The sequence below is a fragment of the Malania oleifera genome, chromosome 8, assembly GCF_029873635.1.
Source record: "Malania oleifera isolate guangnan ecotype guangnan chromosome 8, ASM2987363v1, whole genome shotgun sequence".
NCBI classification, from domain to species: domain Eukaryota; kingdom Viridiplantae; phylum Streptophyta; class Magnoliopsida; order Santalales; family Ximeniaceae; genus Malania; species Malania oleifera.
In genome coordinates this window covers 80146363-80166491 of record NC_080424.1, presented here as the reverse complement: position 1 = coordinate 80166491, position 20129 = coordinate 80146363, and the positions used below count along the sequence as shown (strand labels likewise).

At 38.3% G+C, this 20129-nt stretch overlaps 1 protein-coding gene across 1 annotated transcript; it reads left to right on the top strand.

The window, feature by feature from the left end:
• The first annotated feature begins 5741 nt into the window (after positions 1 to 5741).
• Positions 5742 to 18071, top strand: LOC131161684 (cytochrome P450 81Q32-like). Its single transcript, XM_058117613.1, has 2 exons — positions 5742 to 7216; positions 17200 to 18071. Exons 1-2 carry the CDS (start codon positions 6302 to 6304, stop codon positions 17824 to 17826), a joined length of 1542 nt encoding a protein of 513 aa, XP_057973596.1. The 5' UTR covers positions 5742 to 6301; the 3' UTR covers positions 17827 to 18071.
• Positions 18072 to 20129: the final 2058 nt, after the last annotated feature.

The window sequence follows — 20129 nt, the reverse complement described above, 5'->3', positions numbered from 1 at the left end:
TGGCTGTATTTATTGATGATATATTGGTCTATTCAAGGAGTTTTGAGGAGTTTGAGCATCATTTGAGGCTGGTGTTGCAGATATTGAGAGAAAGGAAATTGTTTGCAAAATTAAAGAAATGTGAGTTCTAGCTAAGGCGAGTTACTTTTCTCAGCCATGTGATCTCTGAAGCAGGTGTATTAGTTGATCTGAGTAAAATAGAGGCTATCGTGAATTGGGAAAGGCCAAGCAGCGTTCAGGAGGTTAGGAGTTTTCTGAGATTAGAAGGCTATTACCGACTGGTAGATGGCTTCTCCAGACTATTGGGTCCATTAACACAACTTACAAGTAAAAATGTGAAGTTTGATTGGACCAACGAATGTGAGCAAAGTTTTCAAGAATTAAAATAGTGGTTGGTCTCGGCGCCAATTCTAGCTATTCCACCAGGGAGGACGGTTTCGTAATACATAGTGATGCCTCTTTGAAGGGTCTTAGGTGCGTGTTGATGCAGCACGACAGAGTCATTGCTTATGCATCTAGACAGCTTAAAGAATATGAGAAGAATTACCCATTGCATGATTTGGAGTTAGCTGCAGTAGTCTACGCTTTAAAAATCTGGAGGCATTATTTATATGGTGGGAAGTGCGAGATTTTTACAAATCATAAGAGCTTGAAGTATTTCTTTACTCAGAAGGAACTAAATATGAGACAAAGAAGGTGGCTTGAACTCATTAAAGATTATGACTGCACCATTAGTTACCACCCAGGGAAAGCGAATGTGGTAACTGATGCTCTGAGCAGGAAATCAGTGGGTCCATTGTTAGCAGCCATGGAGATTCAGCACTTGATTCTAATGGATTTAGAGAGACTTAGTATAGAATTGGTAGAAGATAGTCCTCAGGCGTTTGTTGCCAGCCTAATGGTTCAGCCTATGTTGTACGAGAGAATTAAAACAGCTCAGGGTGATGATGCAGAGTTAGCAGAGGTAATTGCTAGGGTGCGAGACGATCTGGGTGAGGAATTCAGTATATCAGATGACGGAGCCCTGCGATTCTGTACTATGCTCTGTGTTCCTGCAGATACCGAGATCAGGAGAACTATATTAGGCTCACAAATCCCTATACACCGTACATCTAGGTAGCACTAAAATATATCGGGATCTGCGAGAGTACTTCTAGTGGAGCAGAATGAAGAGAGAGATAACTAAATTTGTACAGTAGTGCTTGACGTGCCAGCAGGTTAAAGCTGAGCACTAGAGACCAGCAGGGCAGTTGCATCCATTGTTTATTCCCGAGTGGAAATGGGATCACGTTTTGATGGATTTCTTTACAGGATTACCACCAGCACGACAGGGGTTGAATGCAATTTGGGTGGTTGTTGATCGTTTGACAAAGACCGCTCATTTTATTCTGATTAAAGTTGGTTATTCCATGGACATATTGGCAGAAATATATATTCAAGAGATAGTTCGTGTTCATGGTGTGCCAGTATCCATAGTCTCCAACCGAGATCCTCGGTTCACTTCATGATTTTATTCTGCATTTCATTGCACAACAAGCTAGAATCCCCATTGGTGGCGAATCCAGCGGTCAAGGAGCCGCTAAAAAGGGGACCTATATCTTAATCAAAATGGCATCAATTAAGCTAGAAAAGTCAGCAGCGCGGATGATCTTGAAGGGAACGACGTTGGGGATGGAGTCAAAGCAAAGATTGGGAGGTTTGTCATCGACCCTAATGAGGTTGACCCACTCTTCAGTGAGGAAAAAGGTGATGAAAATCTTAAAGGATATACAAGAAGCTAGGTGTCATGACTTTGGCTCTAATACCAAATGTCACGACATTGTCTCTGATACCAAGTGTCACGATCCGACTATTTTCACACCGTTGTGAAAGGGTCGTGTGGCGCTAGCTAAAGCACTCTTGTTTAACTAGCCAGCCTATCGTTTACCAACATTCCTCCACGAGAAACTTTCATTAGCATTCAATCCCCTAGAAATGGAAACAGTAAGCATTCATGAAAGCAGTGGCAAGCAAGCAGTAAACATTGAATCTACATAATTCAAATCCAGTTGATTTCTTTGTCATCAAGGAATTTCCACTTCACTAGGAACTTCTGCCACTTCTTCCTTGAGGATATGAACTTCTGGGCTGCAAGGATCTTTTTAACTTCATGTCTGTCAAATGGCACTGTCTTCAACTCTCCTCTGTTTGACTGACTTCTGCTTAAATCGTTGGTGTCGGTGTTGAACGGCTTAAGGCAGCGGACATGAAACGCATGATGTACTTTCATTTGGTTGAAGTGTTGCAGTCTTCTTCTCCCCTGATCTGCCCACTTCTTCATCTTCTTAGAAGCTTTCTCCAAATAGACTCAGGCAAACTCTACATTCTGTCTCCATTCTCTGGTGAAGATGTACGCCTTAAGATTCTTTCATCTGTATGACTCGCCCACTGTGTGAGGTAACAACCACAGCTGGCCTATAACAAGCTCAAAAGGGTTCTGGTTGGTTGTTGAGCTCCTTTGGGCATTACCACATAATGGAGCCACATCAAGTAGTTGCATGCCAGTCTTCTGGTTGTCGTTGAAAAAATGGCGCAAGTACTCTTCTAGTAGCTTTCTGAATCTCTTCATCTATCTGTTTGTCCTGTCGGTGATAACTCAAAGAGATGTTAATATGTGACCTGAATATCCTGAAAAATTCTGTCAAGAAGTTGTCAGTGAACATTAAGTCTCAGTCATGAATAATAACTTGGGGAACACCCCAAGGTTTTACAACAGTCACAAGGAACAATTGTGTCATCTCCTATACCGAACAGTACTTTGGTGCGGCGATGAAAGTACCATACTTCTTTCGCTCCCCCTTGTCTCGTTGGCAAGTGACACAAGTTTTGATTTAATCAACCACATCATTCCACGTGTGCGGCCAATAATACCTCCCCAGTAGTTTTGTCATTAGAGTCATTCTCCGTGAATACCCCTCAACGAACTTCCTACAGTATTTAGTAAGGCCAAGAAAGGAATGCAACTCCTTCACTATCGTGGGGATCTTCTGTTCTTGAATAATCCTTACTTTCTCCATGCTCCTCCGGATACGACCTCGTTCAACCACATGACCAAGGAATTTGTTGCTCCGCTAAGCGAAAGAGAACTTCCCTTTCTTCACATATAGACTATTTCCCGTCAGCCTGTCGAACACCTTCCGCAGATGCTCTTCATATTTCCTCGGAAACAACACCGATGCTTCCAATGGTGTTTTGGAAAGGCGAACACATCCCACTTCCAATTCATCAAGCTATTTCCCTAACTCTACTATCTTAATAGGCGCCATCCAACATGGCCCTTTATCAAGTTGTTTCACTCTTGATAACGACAACTCGATCTTATGCTCCACAGTCCGTCATGAAGGCAAATTGTGAGGTAGCTTATCCAGTAACACCTCCTTATACTTATCCAACACCGCTAAGATGGTCGTAGGCTCCAGCTCTTGGCCTACTTCTTTGTCTACCACCACTATGGCTAGACATGTCTGCTCACCCTGACCCAATCTCCCATTGAGTTGTATGACTGAAAGGGACTTCCTACCATCTCCTTTCATCACAACGACTTGCACCTTGCACGTGTGATCTCCCATCAGGCACAGGGAACCATCCAAAGGCATCAGCACTGCCCTTGTCCCCCTTAAGAACTCCATTCCTAGAATGACTAGAAATTCATTCAATGACACCGCTGTGAAATTCGCATGACCTTCCCACCGTCCAAGATTTACAGTCACTTGCTTGGCTACTCCTACAGTAGGTTGGGCTACAAAATTAACTGCTTTCATGCATCCTATATCTTTCTCTAAGGATAAGTTGAGTCTCCATGCTTCTAATTGTGAAACAAAATTATGAGTTACCCCCGTATCCACTATAGCGTGGGTACTTTTCCCATTGATCCTCAAGTCCACAAACATTAACCCTCTTGCTAGTGTAACTTTCGGTGTTTTTTCCTGCTTTTCCAATGCGCTCACTAGCCGCACTGTACCTACCCTCGGGGCATCATCCTCTTCCTTCTCGCTTTCCACCACTTTTCTAGAAGTGGAAGCTTGTAAGGCATTGAGTAATCCCTTGTGTTGAAACTCACTCACTCTATGAGGTCCTCTACACAAGTAGCACGAAATTTTACTCTTCCCCTTTCCATTAGGTGTGTTGAACCCTTGAGACGACGAAGCTTCCTTTGAGGTTGATGATTTAGAGTTGACTCCCCCACTCTTGGGTTTGTCTTTCTTGAAAGACTTTCCACTGTTTCCCTCTTCACCAAACCATTTGGATGAAGTGGTATCATCACCAGCGTAGTCAGTCAAACGTTCTGCAGCAGCTTGTGCAGTTGACAAGTCTTGAACCCTTTGCCTATGAAGTTCAGTTCTTGCCCACAGTTTCATCCCCTCAATAAAATAGAACAACTTGTCCTTCTCTAACATATCCTCAATATCCAACATCAAAGTAAAAAATTGTTTCATATATTCCCTAATTGACCTTGTATGCTTAAGATCTTTCAACTTTCTCCTTACATTATACTCAACATTCTTAGGAAAGAATTGGGCATTGAGCTCTCTCTTCAAGTCTGCCCAACTATCGATTACACAACTTCCATTTTCAATTTCTTTGTACTTGGTACGCCACCACAATTTAGCATCACCAACCAAGTACATGATCGTAATATCAAACTTGGCCTATTCTAGGGCCATCCTCACAGTACAAAAGTACTGCTCCACATAAAACAAGAAGTTCTCTAACTCCTTGGCATCTCGAGCACTCCTATACGTCCTGGGTTTTGGTACCTTGGTCTTGCTAACTCCCGGAGTGTTGGAGTTCCCCATAGCAAGAACCATCATATTCACCTTTGCATCCAGATCAGCCATCTGCGACTGCAAAGTTTCAACTGTATGGCGAAATTCCTCTAACATGTCGCTTATCAAACCTGTTTGATGTTTTTGTGATCCCATCACTTCATCAACAAGTTCTCCCATCTAGGCCACCTCTGCGGCCACAATGTTGGTTGTTGCCTTAACTTTTGCTTCCAACACGCTGATCCTCTCAGCATTATTTGGTGCCATGGTTACTTACTAAAGCTTTCCAAATCCCACAATGAAGGTAACTGAGTTCTCGTAACAACTGAACCATGGCTCTGATACCAAGTGTCATGACTTTGGCTCTAATACCAAGTGTCATAACTTTGTCTCTGATATCAAGTGTCACAGTCTGACTATTTTCACATTATTGTGAAAGGGCCGTGCGGTGTTAGGTAAAACACTCTTGTTTAACTAGCCAGCCTATCGTTTACGAACATTTCTCCACGAAACACTTTTATTAACATTCAATCAAATGACAGTGAAAACAGTAAGCATTCATGAAATTAGTGGCAAACAAGCAGTAAACATTGAATCTATGCAATTCATTAACAACACTTCCGTTGACAATGTGTGTTTAGCGGGGGAGGCAAGTAGGCTAAATATGTTGACAATAGCTAGTGAATTTTATAATGACTGATGAACACTCGCCCTACCCTAAAGAGATTTTTATGTAATTATCATCCTAACACTAGGAAACATTAAAGTGACTGAGGAGTTATATTATCTTATTTGGCATACAAAGATACTAATAACAAAAAATAACCCTACACTAGTATTTACATGATGAAAACTCATCTCAAACACACGAGACAAGCGGTCACAGACAAGCATAATGCCCTGAACAAATTAGTGTACTTGAAAAGATTGAAATTGATATTTAAATGAAAATGTCGGCAAAATATGAGCGATACTGTGTCCATGTTGACGCTGTGAGAGTAGGCCCTGATTTAGCTGAACTAGTAAAAAACACTCGTTCAAATGGTGTTATTAGACATTGAACCACGCAACAAGAGAGGAGAAAAAGGAGACGAACTTTAACTAAACAAAAAACGTCGGATATAGTTTTTGACTGGCACGTGTTAGTCAATGGGGCTGATTCAAATTAAAAAACTCTTATTCATCTACCTTTAATATTTTTAATAAAACACCGGATGGACAAGGGTGCTTTGAATTGCGTTGGAAAAAAAAAAAAAAAAAACAGTTCAGTTCAAACTATTTTAAAATAAATTTTGTTAAAATAATATTAAAATCGAAAAAACCATCAAAGTCCCATCAAGCACCGCACAAGTCAATTATTAACGCATTTTCCTACGAGCGACAAGCAATAAATCCTCATTTTCCTCTCCGACACAGCTTGAAAGATCACTTGAGCCGCGCGCAGCATCGAATTAAATCAACCGGAAAACCAATTGATAATCTTTGTCGGCGGAGGAATGGGAGAAATGCAATTGTATGGTGTCGCTCTCTTCCTCTGCTTCTCTGTTTTCCTTCTCAAGTTCTTTATTCTGCCCAAACAAGGAAATTCCAAAAATCTACCGCCAAGCCCGCCTGCGTTTCCGATCATCGGCCATCTCCATCTCCTCAAGGACCCAATTTTCCTCACGCTCCACTCTCTCTCTCAGAAATACGGATCCATTTTTCATCTCCGGTTCGGGACTCGCCCGGTCCTCGTAGTCGCCTCGCTCTCGGCCGCCGATGAGTGCTTCTCCAAAAATGACATTGTTTTCGCCAACCGCCCCCGCCTGCTAGTCGGAGAACACCTCCACTACAACTACACGACCATGCCGTTGGCCTCCTACGGCGACCACTGGCGCAGCCTCCGCCGTCTCACCACTCTCGAGATCTTATCGACGAGTCGAGTCGGCATGTTCGCCGGCCTTCGGCGAAAAGAGGTCCATCTGCTGCTGAAGCAGCTGTGGGAGATGAGCCACGGCGGGAACAAGTGGGCTAAGGTAGACGCGAGGTCAACATTTACGGATCTGTCACTGAATGGCATCCTGGGGATGATCAGCGGAAAGCGTTACTACGGGAGTGATGTGACGGAGTTGGAAGAGGCTAGGGAGTTCCGGGAAATTTTCAAGGAGTATGTGGATCTTCACGGGAGCTCGAACGTGGCGGACGCCTTCCCAGCGGTGCGGCGGGTGAGTTTTGTGGGAGGAGTGGAGAAGAGGATGAAGAAGGTGATGGAAAAGGTGGATGGGTTCTTGGAGCACCTAATTGATCAGCAAAGAGAAGCAAGGAGCAGAAGCGAGTCAAAGCAAAAGAGGACTTTGATCGGTGAGATGCTGTCACTGCAAGAGTCTGAGCCGGAAATGTACAGTTCCCGGATCATCAAAGGCGTTATCCTGGTAAGTACTTCGTCCCTAAAGAATTATTAATTTCGTTATGCTGTATATTTGTGGAAAGACACTGACCTTTCATCTAATTTGACAAAAAAGATGTTGATTTTTTTATAAAAATTAAAAATTAAGAATATTGAAAAGTTTTACCTGAAATTTTAAGAATTTTAAGTATCCCTCCATAAATTTGTTAAAAAAAATAATTTTTTTCTTTAATTTAATGAGAAATATCACGTATTTAAGTGGGTGGAATAGTTGTTTATTGAGATAGGATGCTTGGTTGCGGCGGAAGTAGGTGAGTCAAGAATTGAAACTAATTTGTCAAACTAAATTTTTAAAAACAATGGCGTCATTGGCTCAATTTATATAATAATTTTTTATTTTTTTCTTTTGACCTTAATGACTCTCTTGTAATGCCACGACTAAAGTAGTTTTTGGGCTGTTTGAATTTTCTTTCCAATAATATAGCAGTTGAAGGAATTTTTAAATCATAAAAGAGAAATTTATTATTGACTATTATATTTAATTGAAACGACCCATTACTAAATTAGTACAATAAAAATTATAATTAGCAGGGTTAAAATTCAAGTAAGAAATAAGCTTTCAAGTTAACTTTACATGCTGTGTTATTTTATTAAAAAAAAAATGACTCAATAGTGTATACACATTTTTTAAATAAAATTTTTATTGCATAAAGTCATTACCTAAAAGTAATTAGAAAATTTTTGTTCATATTCAAAAAAGTAGATAAATAATTTTTTTAGTTCAAATTAAAAGCATATAAAGATATATAAAAATTCTTTTTATAAGTTCACTCTATATATTTTTAAATTAGAAATATTTAATATAGAGTTGTTAGAAAACATAAGTGAAAATTGCTTTATTTTTTTTCTTCGGAGAAAAGCTTTGGGGAGGGTTCTTGAAAAGGACTTACATGCCATGGGACACTATGCCCCTATGCTAAAATAACATTGTATTTTAATCAATACAATTGAGACTAGGTGATATAATTTTAGTGTAGAGGTCGCAACTCCCGTGAAACTTAAAGTATTTTTTTTAGACAAGTTTATGTGATATAATTTTAGTGTAGGGGTCGCGACTCCCGTGAAACTAAAAGTATTTAAAATTTTTTTTTTTTTCAATTTCCTTTCTTTCTTTTTGGGTTCTACCAAATGAGAGAGATGTCCCAACTTTTTGGCTTGACTCTAAAGTGGGGGGTGAGTTAGGAAACACCAAGATAATCATATTTTTTTTAGGGTTTTTCTTTCAAAAAAACAAAAATGTGGGGAAGTTTTCTCTCTTTGGCTTGAGACCCATGTCATCAAAATCCTAAGGGACAACTGTGCCTTTGCCTACAAATATGTGGAACCCGTTTGAATCAAGATTCTTGTTTGAAAAAAAAAACAAAACAAAACAAAACAAAACAAAACCAAAAAAGGAAAATAGAAAGAAAATTTATTTTACAATATTTTTTCTCTATACAAAATATTATTAAAAATAAAAATTTATTTTAATGTAATAAAATTAAGAAAAATCATATGTAGATGATGAGCAAAATCATAATTTTGTTCATTAATTTGTTATATTTTTTTTCTTTTTTACTTTCCTTAATAACCAAACATAAAAATGTGAACTCTTCCATATTTTTCATTATTTTTCCTAATATTTTCCAATTTCTAATTTAAGCTTAATGTCTTTGCTTAAGAGGATTTTTTTGTCTTGATATTGAAGTTTTGAGGGTTTAGGTAAATTAAAGCTTGGTTTGTTCTTGAAACTCCCTTCCTAGTTCAGTTTTGATAAAATAAAATAAAATAAAATAAAAAGACAAAATAAGGTTAGATAGCAAAAGAAACAAAGCAAAATGAGAGGGAGTGCGACATCTGAAGGAAAATGAGAAAAGAAAATTGGAGAGAAATGAGAGAGAAGATTAGAGAAAGAAGACTAAGAAAGATAATCAGAGAGAAATAGGAAAGAAAATAAGAGAGAAATAAAAGAGAAGATCAGAGAAAGAGGAAAGGAAAGAGAAAGTAGAATGAGAGAGAAAATCAAATAAAGAGAGAAAGAAAAAGAGGATCCGTGAAGAGTTTGAGAGAATCCATAAGAGAAGAAAGGAAAAAAAAAGAGAAAGAAAGGGCTGCGAGGGAAGAAAAGAGAAAAAGAAAAAAGGAGAGAATGAGAAGGAGGATAAAGAAACGAAACAAGAAAAAAGGAGAGATAAGAGGAAAAAATGTTTATATTTTATTGGGTGGGACATATGTCACCATTCAGATAGTGACACGTGGCACAACTAGGACCGCACGTTCGGATAGCGACATGGTGTAATCCTAGCCGCCCGATCTGTGTTTTCTCTAGATAGTCGGATTGTTGCTACGTCCCATTGTTTAACTAGCTAGCCTATCATTTACTATAATTCATCCACAAACCACTTTCATTATATCATTCAATCAAATATCAGCTGAAGTTGTAAGCATTTATGAAAGCAGTTACTAGCAAGCATTAAACATTGAAGCAATGTAATTCATTAACAACACCTCTGTTAACATTGTGTGTCTAGCGAGGGAGGCAAGTAGGCTAAATACATAGACAATATCTAGTGAGTTTTACAAGTTGATTAACACGCACCCTCCCCTAAAGAGCTTTATATGCAATTCTCACCATGGCCTTAGGAAACACTTAAATTACTAAGTTATACTGCCTTTTTGGCATAGGGAGAAACTACTACTAGAAAATAAACCTACACTAGTATTTACATAAAGGAAACTCATCCCAAATGCATGAGAACAGTGATTATAGGCAAGCATAATGCCCTGGACAAGTTCGACTTGTGACGCTTCCCCACTTTTGCATTCGATGTCCTCATAGACTTTGACGCTACGTACACTTCTACATTGTTCATAGCATATCTTTCGCAAAAATCCAGTTGATTTCTTCATCACCAAGGCTGAAATTAGGAATAGCTTCCCAAGAGGGGGGTGAATTTGGCTTTTAAAATTTTCTTTTAACTTCTTTTAAGATTCCTTAACTTCTTTAAACACTTAACCAATTCTTTAACTTGTTTGTTTAATCTCACCAATCACACAACAACTTAATATCTTTAATCAACCATACAACTAATAAAACATTCAAACAATAACTCACAATCTCCAAACCAACACAACCATAATTTATTTATCAAATATAAGTTCACTGTAGCATTATTAGATTGATGAAATCATTCAAGATTTAGCACTCTTGGAATACAAACACTATCCAATCAATCTCAAGCTTTATACCATTCAATCACAATATATCTTTTGTTGTTAGCCCTGGATATGAAATTGTAAGCCCTGTAGTTGAATTATAATTTATACTTCGCTGATATAGATTTGCTTCTTCAATATGTTTTTCAACAACACATTCACACTATTCCCAAATACTTAGAATTCAAATTAACTTTCTATTAATCTATCTTTGGGTGGTTAACCAAGTAACGTACTCCTATATGGTTTCCGCAAAGAATGGTTCAACCAATGTACTCCCTTTCGGTTTCCGCAACCTAAATCAAAATCAAATTTAAAGTTTACTTGATTTCTAAATATACGTAGTTTATATGATTTTCAAATTTAAACCATCCACGCAATTTAAATATGCACTAAAAATAAAGAATAGGGAAAGAAAGAGTGAGACGGAGATTTTTACGAGGTTCGGCTTCAACACAGCCTACGTCCTCGCCTTTGACAAAACCACCAAAGGATTCACTAAACCTTTTCCGTTGATGGGTGGAACAAACCTTTACAACACTCATTGGTTAAGGTTAGAGTCCGCCTTCTCCAAACGATATTCCCTCATTCGGTCATTCCTTACATAGGCTAGAGTCCGCCTTTCTAAGAAATATCCCCTTGCTTTGCCAACAATCCAAACACCTTGGAATGTCAACGAACTACTAGAAACACAAGATAAAATCTACATACAAGTATACTTTCTCAAAGAGCAAGTTAGTACAATTTCAGCACTATATACTTGAATGTAAAATATCAATATGAAATAGAATGAAGCTCAAGTGTAGAATTCACCAATATCCTTCTTAGATGAGGATTAGCAGTAGGAGTTTAGTGGAGGAAGGATTAGTACTTCAGAATATCTTAGCAAAAGAGATTTACAATGAGTGAGCAAGAGAACTTGTAAGAACAAGAGTGCTTTTAGCTTCTCAAAACAGAATTTTCAATTCTTGGATATATTTTGATTTGCAAAACCATGTATTTATAGGCTTTCAAACTTGTTTCCATGTTGGCAAAGTTTCCTTAGAAAGTTTTCCAAGTTGTTAGAAAAATTGGAGCTCAAAACGGCTATATTTTAAAATATTAGAATTTAAAAATCTGCCCATTGAACAGTGTTCAGGCACCTAAAGTATCGGAGTTAGTCACCTGAAGTTTTATAAAACTATGATTTTCAAAGTCAGTACATGTTCAGGCGCTTGAACTCACAGGGTCCGTTGCCTGAGGTTGTTCTGTCAGCTGTTAGGTGCCTGAAGTTCTACCATGAACAGTGTTCGCTTGCCTGACAACTTTGATCCTGCTTCAATGTTTTGTCCATACCTTTTATTGTATAACTCCAAATTAGGTTTTCTTGGTGTAAAAAGAAAGCTAATAGAAATTCCTACAACTTTCATGTTGATCACTTTTTAAAATAAGGCGAGTTGGATAGAGAAAAAGGCACCTCAATGCGGATGTATAAAAACTAACAACATTTGGAAAAACTCTTTTTGGTGCTTTTCATTCCAAAAATGATTCAAACCCTTTTAAAATAATTTTTGACCTCATAAAAATATTTTCCAAGTATTTTAAAAGGTATCTAGGTCTCAGAAGTTAACCTAAGAGCTTCAAAATATTTCAAACGATACTTTAAACATTAAAGCACTTACATGAGACTTCTTAGACATTAACATTCTAGGTTCTTGAGTCTCCATGCTTTGTCCTTGGATTGAGTCCATATTTTCTTCAAGCGTCCATATTCTTTGAGCTTTCTCACTTTGCCTTTCTTTGGCTCTTTTGACTTTAATATTCCTTGGCTTTCAACAACTCATTCATGTCCTTATATTCTTCAAGATTTAATATATCATCTTTAAATCCATGTTTTAACTCATTTAAGCTTCATTTGATCATTGTAAGCACTTTGACCTTACTTTCTCATATATGAGCCCTAAAATATCATTACTCACACAAATACATTAAATTTCACTTGTTTGTTAGCATCAAAACAAGATAATAAGATTTTAAGATTTTAAGCCTTGTAAGGCCAACAAAGGCCTTTCCACTTCACTAAGAACTTCCACCACTTCTTCCTTAAGGATATGAACTCTTTATCTATAAGAACATCTTCAGCTTTACATCAGTTAGGTTGCACCGTCTTCAACTTTGCTATGTTAAACTAACTTCTGCTCGGATAATCGATGTCGGTGTTGAACAATTTGAGGCAACCGACGTGAAATAAATTATGCACTTCCATCCAAGTAGGAGGGTCAATTATGTAAGAGGCCTTCTCGACTTTGGTCAAGACGGAGACTGGTCCTTTATATTTGCGAAGTAGTCTCCTATCTCATCCTTATAGTGAACTGATTTGTTAAGGATTGAGCTTAACAACCACCAAGTCACCTACGTTAAAGTGTTGTAGTTTTCTCCCCTGATCTGCCTACTTCTTCATCTACTTAGAAGCTTTCTCCAAATAGACTTGTGCAATCTCTACATTCTATCTACATTCTCAAGTGAAGATGTACACCTTAAGATTCTTTCCTTTATATGGCTCGTCCACAATGTGAGTTAATAGCAGCTACTAGACAGCAACAAGCTCAAAAGGTCTCCTATTGGTTGTTGAGGTCCTTTGGACATTGAAACATAACTAAGCCATATCAAGTAGTTGCACCCAGTTGTTCAAGTTGGTATTGACGAAATGATGCAAGTACTATTCCAGTAGCCTATTGATCAAATCTCTCCACTTGTCCATTTGTCGGTAGGTGATAACTTGAAGAGATGTCAATATGTGAATCAAGGATTTTGAAAAGTTTTGTTTAGAAGTTGCCATTAAATCGTGAATCTCGGTCACTAACAATATCTTGGGAAACACCCCAATATTTCACAACATTCGTAGAGAATAATTGTGCCATCTCCTTTGCCGAACATTACTTTGGCGTGACTATGAACATACAATACTTCGAAAACTTATCCATAACCACAAGTATAGACCCTGCATCTCTCACTCTAGGTAGGTTGGTGATGACGTCCAATGAGACACTTTCCCACAATTTGGATGGTACTAGTAAGGGCTCTAGCAGCCCTGCATTCTTCCTTCGCTCCACCTTTCCTTGTTGGCAAGTGAGACATATTCGAGTATAATCGACAGCATCATCACGCATGTGTGGCCAATAATACCTCTGCTTCAGTAAGGCCAAAGTGTGTTGCAATCCTGGATGTTCGGCCCACACGGTATCATGACACTTTCTCAACATGTATCTTCATCAGATTACCAGCTCGTGGAACAAAGAGTCGGCTACCATGGGTCATTAGAAATCCATCTTCCATCCAGAACTGACGTTCTTTCCCCTCTTTGGTTGACTTTATTAGGTTTTGCGCAACTCGATATTTGGCTAAATTCTCCTGGATGCACTCCTACATCATCATGGTAACAGTACTCATAGTTAAGTGTGCTACCGTCTACAATGCCGCTAGCTCAACCTTCTTACTCAGTATATCCATGACTTGGTTCAAACGCCCCTCCTTGTGCTCAAAGGAGAAATAATTTTTTGCCAAGAATTCCTACAATTGGCTCTACCTAGGTGTTAACTTTGGTCGTGCGAAGAAATGACTAACTCCTGAGTTATCTATTTTCACCACAAACCTTGACCCAAGTAAGCAACCTCTGCACACAAAGACGAATATATCACCACTAGCATCTCCTTCTCTTAACCTGTGTACTTAAGCTCTACTTAAAATCTTATGACTCTCGTATGTAATAGGATGCCCATCTTGTAACAAGACTCCTCTAAAGGTGAAGTCTAATGCATCTATTTGCACCTTGAAGGGTTTCATGACATCCAAAAGAGCAAGTATCGGAATTGTCATTATGGCATCCTTGAAGTCATCAAAGGCTCCTTGACATTTCTCAGTCCAGTTCCACCTAAGACCCTTCTTCAGTAGTTCTGTCATAGGAGTTGTTCTCCGTGAATACCCCTTTACGAACTTCCTGTAATAGTTGGTGAGGCCAAGAAAGGAACGCAACTCTTCCACTATCATTGGGATCTTCCATTTGGATATGACCTTGCTTGATCATATGACTAAGGAATTTGATACTTCGCTGAGCGAAAGAACATTTCTCTTTCTTCCCATACAAACTGTTCTCCCTTAGCATATTAAACAACTTTCATAGATGCTTTTCATGTTCCTCTAGAGTGGAGCGGTGGACAACAATATCATCCAGGTACACTACGGCAAACTTGTTGAGGTACTTACGAAATACCTAGTTCATCAATGTATAGAATGTTGCAGGCGCATTCGTCAACCCAAAAGGCATCACAAAGAAATCATACGCCCCATACCACATCACATAAGTAGTCTTCGGCTCACCCCCATTAGCAATCCTTACCTTATAGTAGCTTGACCTCAAGTCAAGTTTAGTGAAGTTATTGGCATGACTCAACTGATCCAACAAATCAGTAATCAATGGAATATGATACTTGTTAAGCACTTTCACCTTGTTGAGCGTGCGGTAGTCTACACACATCTGCATGCTCCTATCATGTTTCTCCTAAAACAACAATGGTGCTCCAAATGGTGCTTTGGAAAGGCAAACATATCCCGCTTCCAACAACTCATCAAGTTGTTTCCTTAGCTCCGCTAGCTTTGGAGGCGCCATCAAATATGGCCTCTTAAGCTCCACACCTCGTCGTGGAGGTAAGTTGTGATGTTGCTTATCTGGCATCACCTCCTTGTACTCATCCAACACCGCTTGGGTGGTCGTAGCCACCAGCTCTTAGCCTACTTCTTCATCTACCACAATCGTGACTAGATATGTCTGCATACCCTTTCTTAACCCCTTCTTGAGTTGTATGGCTGAAGGAATGTCCCATCATCTCCTTTCCTCGCAACGGTTTGCACCATGCACGAGTGATCTCTCATAAGATACAGAGAACCAGCAGAAGACATTAGAACTACCTTTGTCCCCTTTAGGAATTCCATTCCCAAAATGACTTGAAAGTCAACCAATGGCACCGTTGTGAATTCGCATGACATAACCACTGCTCAAGCTTCACAATCACTTACTTGGCTAGTTGGGCTATTGAATTTACCACTTTCATGCGTTGTGAATCCTTTTCCAATGATAAGTTAAGTCTCCATGCTCCTAGTTGCGAGACAAAATTGTGAGTAGCCCCGACATCCACCATAGCGCAGGTGCTATTCCTATTGATCCTCAAGTCCACAAACATCAATCCTTTTACTTGTGTAACTTTCACTGCTTTTGCTTGCTTTTACAATGCATTTATTTGCCGCATTGCACCCATCCTCAGGGTATCCTCCTTTTCCTCATCACTTTCCACTACATGTTCTGCAGTGGAAGCATGTAAGGCATTAAGTGTAACGCCCCGACCCTTTATACGGCCCCAGAGTGCTACTACACCTGTATAATACACCTGTCTCTGATAAACATCCTGAATAGGGACATACGGGGGTTTCATACTAATCTGAAATCTCATGCACAATGGAAAACATAAACATTCATATGGAATCTAATAGACAAACCATAGTTTCTAACTGTATTCCCACATACATACAATTGTGCTTAAAACATAACCTGTTCTTACAATCCCCAAAAAGACATTCTGAACTAAGTCTATTACATATACAAACCACTTACGTGATCTACACACAATACGACACTCCAAGTCCCTCTAGCAACTAGGAACGACGTCGTGCAGGGCCTGAAACAAAGGTTGTATGTTGGGGTGAGACACTTCTCAGTAAGTTGGAAGATATTGCATTAGTGTGTGACAACATGTATTTATTTCAATTGAAAGTAGTTACATATAAAGTATATTCTCAATACTGTGATATAGGAGATATATAGATATAATTCTGGCAATAGATAGTTTAGCATCATAACGAGTGAGAGTCCCCAAGGTTAGGGAAGGGTACAGGCCCATACACTGTACAATCCCTTCGCCTAGTACTCAAACTTGTGACTTTGCCCATTTTAGTTTTTAAATCATGTATATATGCATATTTAGAAAACCATCCAACTTAGAAACTTAATAACAAATGCCAACACTACCCCTTGGCGAGGGTTATGTGATCATAAATCCCTTAACAAGCCCTACCCTACGCAGGCACTTGTTAGTCATTATGGTTACTATAGTCCGAGTGAATTCACCTGGTCCATTAATCCATCAGTGACACACACCTACCCAACCGATTATCTCGATACCCACACTGAAAATCTTTTGTGCGTGTCTGTGTGTGTATGCGAGTCTGTGTGTGTGTGTTTGTGTGCGTGTGTTTTTTTTTTTTTTTTTCTTTTTTAAATCTAAGAAACATGTAGTACTAAATATTAGAATTCATATTATAATTTTTTTTTTGAAAAATTAAGCTTTTTTGTTTCATTAAAATTTGGTTGAATTGCAACTGCACAAGGGAAGTGGCCCATCGTGCTCCTTCAACGGAGGCTCCTCCAGCCGCTTAGTAGCTTCCCCTCCCTAGCTTGCTAATTCAATTAGCTTTTACTTAGCAGTTTCTTTAACTTATATATAGCTCTCAATTTCACTAAACACACAATGCTCTACTCCCATTAGTTTCCAAAAGCTACAAATTAAGAAATAATACATATTTAGAAATTAAATATCGAAAGACTAAATAATTAGTATTCAATTTCGGCCAAAACAAATTCAAGTTAAATTTCAGAATTAATCGCAAAATCATATTTAATTTTAATGTGACACTTAACACATAATTTTGCTGAGATGTGTGCAGACAATGATGGTTGCTGGAACTGAAACATCATCAACCACCTTGGAATGGGCAATGTCTCTACTATTAAACCATCCAAATGCCATGGAGAAAGCAAGATTGGAGATGGATGCCACTGTTGGCCTAGAACGCTTGGTAGATGAGCAAGACCTACCCAAGTTGAACTACCTTGAGAACATAATCAATGAAACCCTGCGGTTGTTTCCCCCCGTCCCGCTTCTAATACCACACGAAGCATCCACAGATTGCACCGTGGGGGGCTTCCATGTTCCGCAGGGCACCATGCTAATGGTTAACTTGTGGACCATTCACAGGGACCCTGAGCAGTGGGAGGAGCCGAACAGTTTCATGCCGGAGCGGTTTGAAGCGTGGGGAGGTGAAGGGTGCAAGACAATGTTGCCTTTTGGTGCAGGAAGGCGGGCGTGTCCTGGGGCAAGTCTAGCTAGGAAAATGTTGGGGCTGACACTTGCAGCTTTGATTCAATGCTTTGAGTGGAAAAGGGTTGATGAGCAAAAGGAGATCAATATGGAGGCAGAGGGAAACGCGTTTGGGATGCCCAAGGTTGAGCCGTTGGAGGCCTTGTGCAGGCCACGCACAGCCATGACGGCCCACCTCTCTCAACCATGGTAGGTGTATTTATAAAAGAGTAAGGTAAGTTCTTACCTGATTAGTTAATACAGAAAGGAAACTCTTCATTGAGGATATCTTTTCTACATATAGGAAGCTAGTTTTGTTGGAAGTAAAACCCTATTTTTTTTTTAATAAATGAGTTGTCGTTTATAAGTACGTTGTATTTTTCTTTTTGGTGTAAACTATGAATGAGAAGATAGAATTAATGTAAGAGGCTCTCGGAATAAAGAGGGATTGAAGAAAAATTACACTGTTGAAGTCTGATTAAAAAGATAAAAATTCTGCAATATCAAGACGAGATGAAGTTACTGCTTCATATGCTGCCCTGTTGAAGTATGCTAGGACAAACTAGATTTTCTTAGATCCTAAGATTGTTGGTAAAATTTGTTGACAAGGTATATAATTAAGGAGCCACAATGAGATGAAGTGTCCTAAACCAAAATGAGAAGGATGCTTTGAAGGATTCCATCATTCAAGGTAGGTGAGGAAGGCCCTCGCACATATTAATCAAGGGTTACATGACATTGTGGTTAAGAAAATTGCTAGTGCAACTTTTCTACAACTTCTTCCCCAAAATAAGAAAAGAACTCATGAAAAAGAGTTGATAAAGTGGCAACAGTTTGTCTCACCCAACTTTTATATAGAGTGCTTGTCAATATTTACATATGATTGAACCAATATAAAATTATTTCTCTTATTAATTTTCAAGAGTTTTGGCCATAGTTTAGAAAATAATTAATTAAAATATAGGGTTGTTGTTAACACCCTAATTTATTTAGAGCCAGTTTAGTCAATAACCAGGTTAATTTTAGAATTAATTGGGTATCAAGGGGTATATTTTGTATCTAGAGCAATCAATTAGAGCATTGCTCTCCCTCTTGGTGCTATAGTATGCAAATCATGCATCTCGAGTATATTAAAGTCTCAATTTTTTTTTTTTTTTTGAGTCATTAAAACACTACAAAAATGAGGTTTTTAAAATGATCATTGATATGAAGGGTATTTGGCCATTGGTTCTTATTTTTGGTTTAATCCACTGATAAAACCCCATTTTTGCCAGTAAATTTAATTTTCATGTGAGAAACCGCTAGTAAAATATTTAGTTTGGTGCCAAAACCTCTGGCCAAATTTTTTCCATAAATTACTCTATTAAATGACATTAAAATATTTAGTCTATAGGCTTAGTTACAAAATCTAGAGTTTATCTCAAGAATATATTACGTTATGGCCATTTGGTATATGTGGTCCAAGCTATAAATATGATGGCAAACTAATTGCCTAACTATAATCTTATAGGACTAGGAGTACATGTTTTTTTTCTTTTTTCCCCCAATATCCAACCTTCTATCATAGTGTTTATACCATCCTTGTGCATCCCTTGAGAGCGGTGATCGTCTAACCACAGTAGTCGTCTGAGAAATTAAAAATGAAGGTTGCCTATGCAAGGCATAGGGTGTTCGCTTAGGTAATGTATTGTCTAGTCACCATAGTAATTAAATGAAAAATCACCTAGATGAAACATAAAACAAACATCACTTAGATAACCAAGGAATCACAAGTAGCCATTCAAGTGATAGAAGTCATTAGTCATCAGGGGGTGAAGATCATCAAATCATTAGGTAGTAAGGTGGATAAGTATTAGGCAAGCATGTCAACTGTAATAAAGTTTTTGTCAACTATAATAATTGGATATATAATGATTAGAAATGGTCTCAATTTATGATTAGGCCGTTAATGTTTATATGCAGACCAAATTTATGATTAGGCTTAATCGATTAAATTTTTTATTTGTAACATAAGGATTGGTGTATGTTTGACCTCAGAGGAGTATAAATCGATGTACGATCTATCTTATAAAGGACGTTCAACCCATTCAACTTAATTCATGCAATGTGACGACAACTATCACTTAGGTCTCTATGTCACTTTTTCCCTCTATTTTTATCTTTTATTAGCTCTACTTCCCCATCTCTTCATCTTTCTATCTCCCTTTATTCATTTATTCTAATCCAGTTTAGCATTATATACTTCAATGTAAAATATCAATATGAAATAGAATGAAACTCAAGTGTAGAATTCACCAATATCCTTCTTAGATGAGGATTAGCAGTAGGAATTCAGAGGAGGAAGGATTAGCACTTTAGAATATCTTAGCAAAAGAGTTTTGCAATGAGTGAGCAAGATAACTTGTAAGAACAAGAGTGCTTTCGGCTTGACGAATAGATTTTTCAATTCTTGGATGTATTTTGATTTGCAAAACCATGTATTTATAGGATTTCAAACTTGTTTCCATGTTGCAAAAG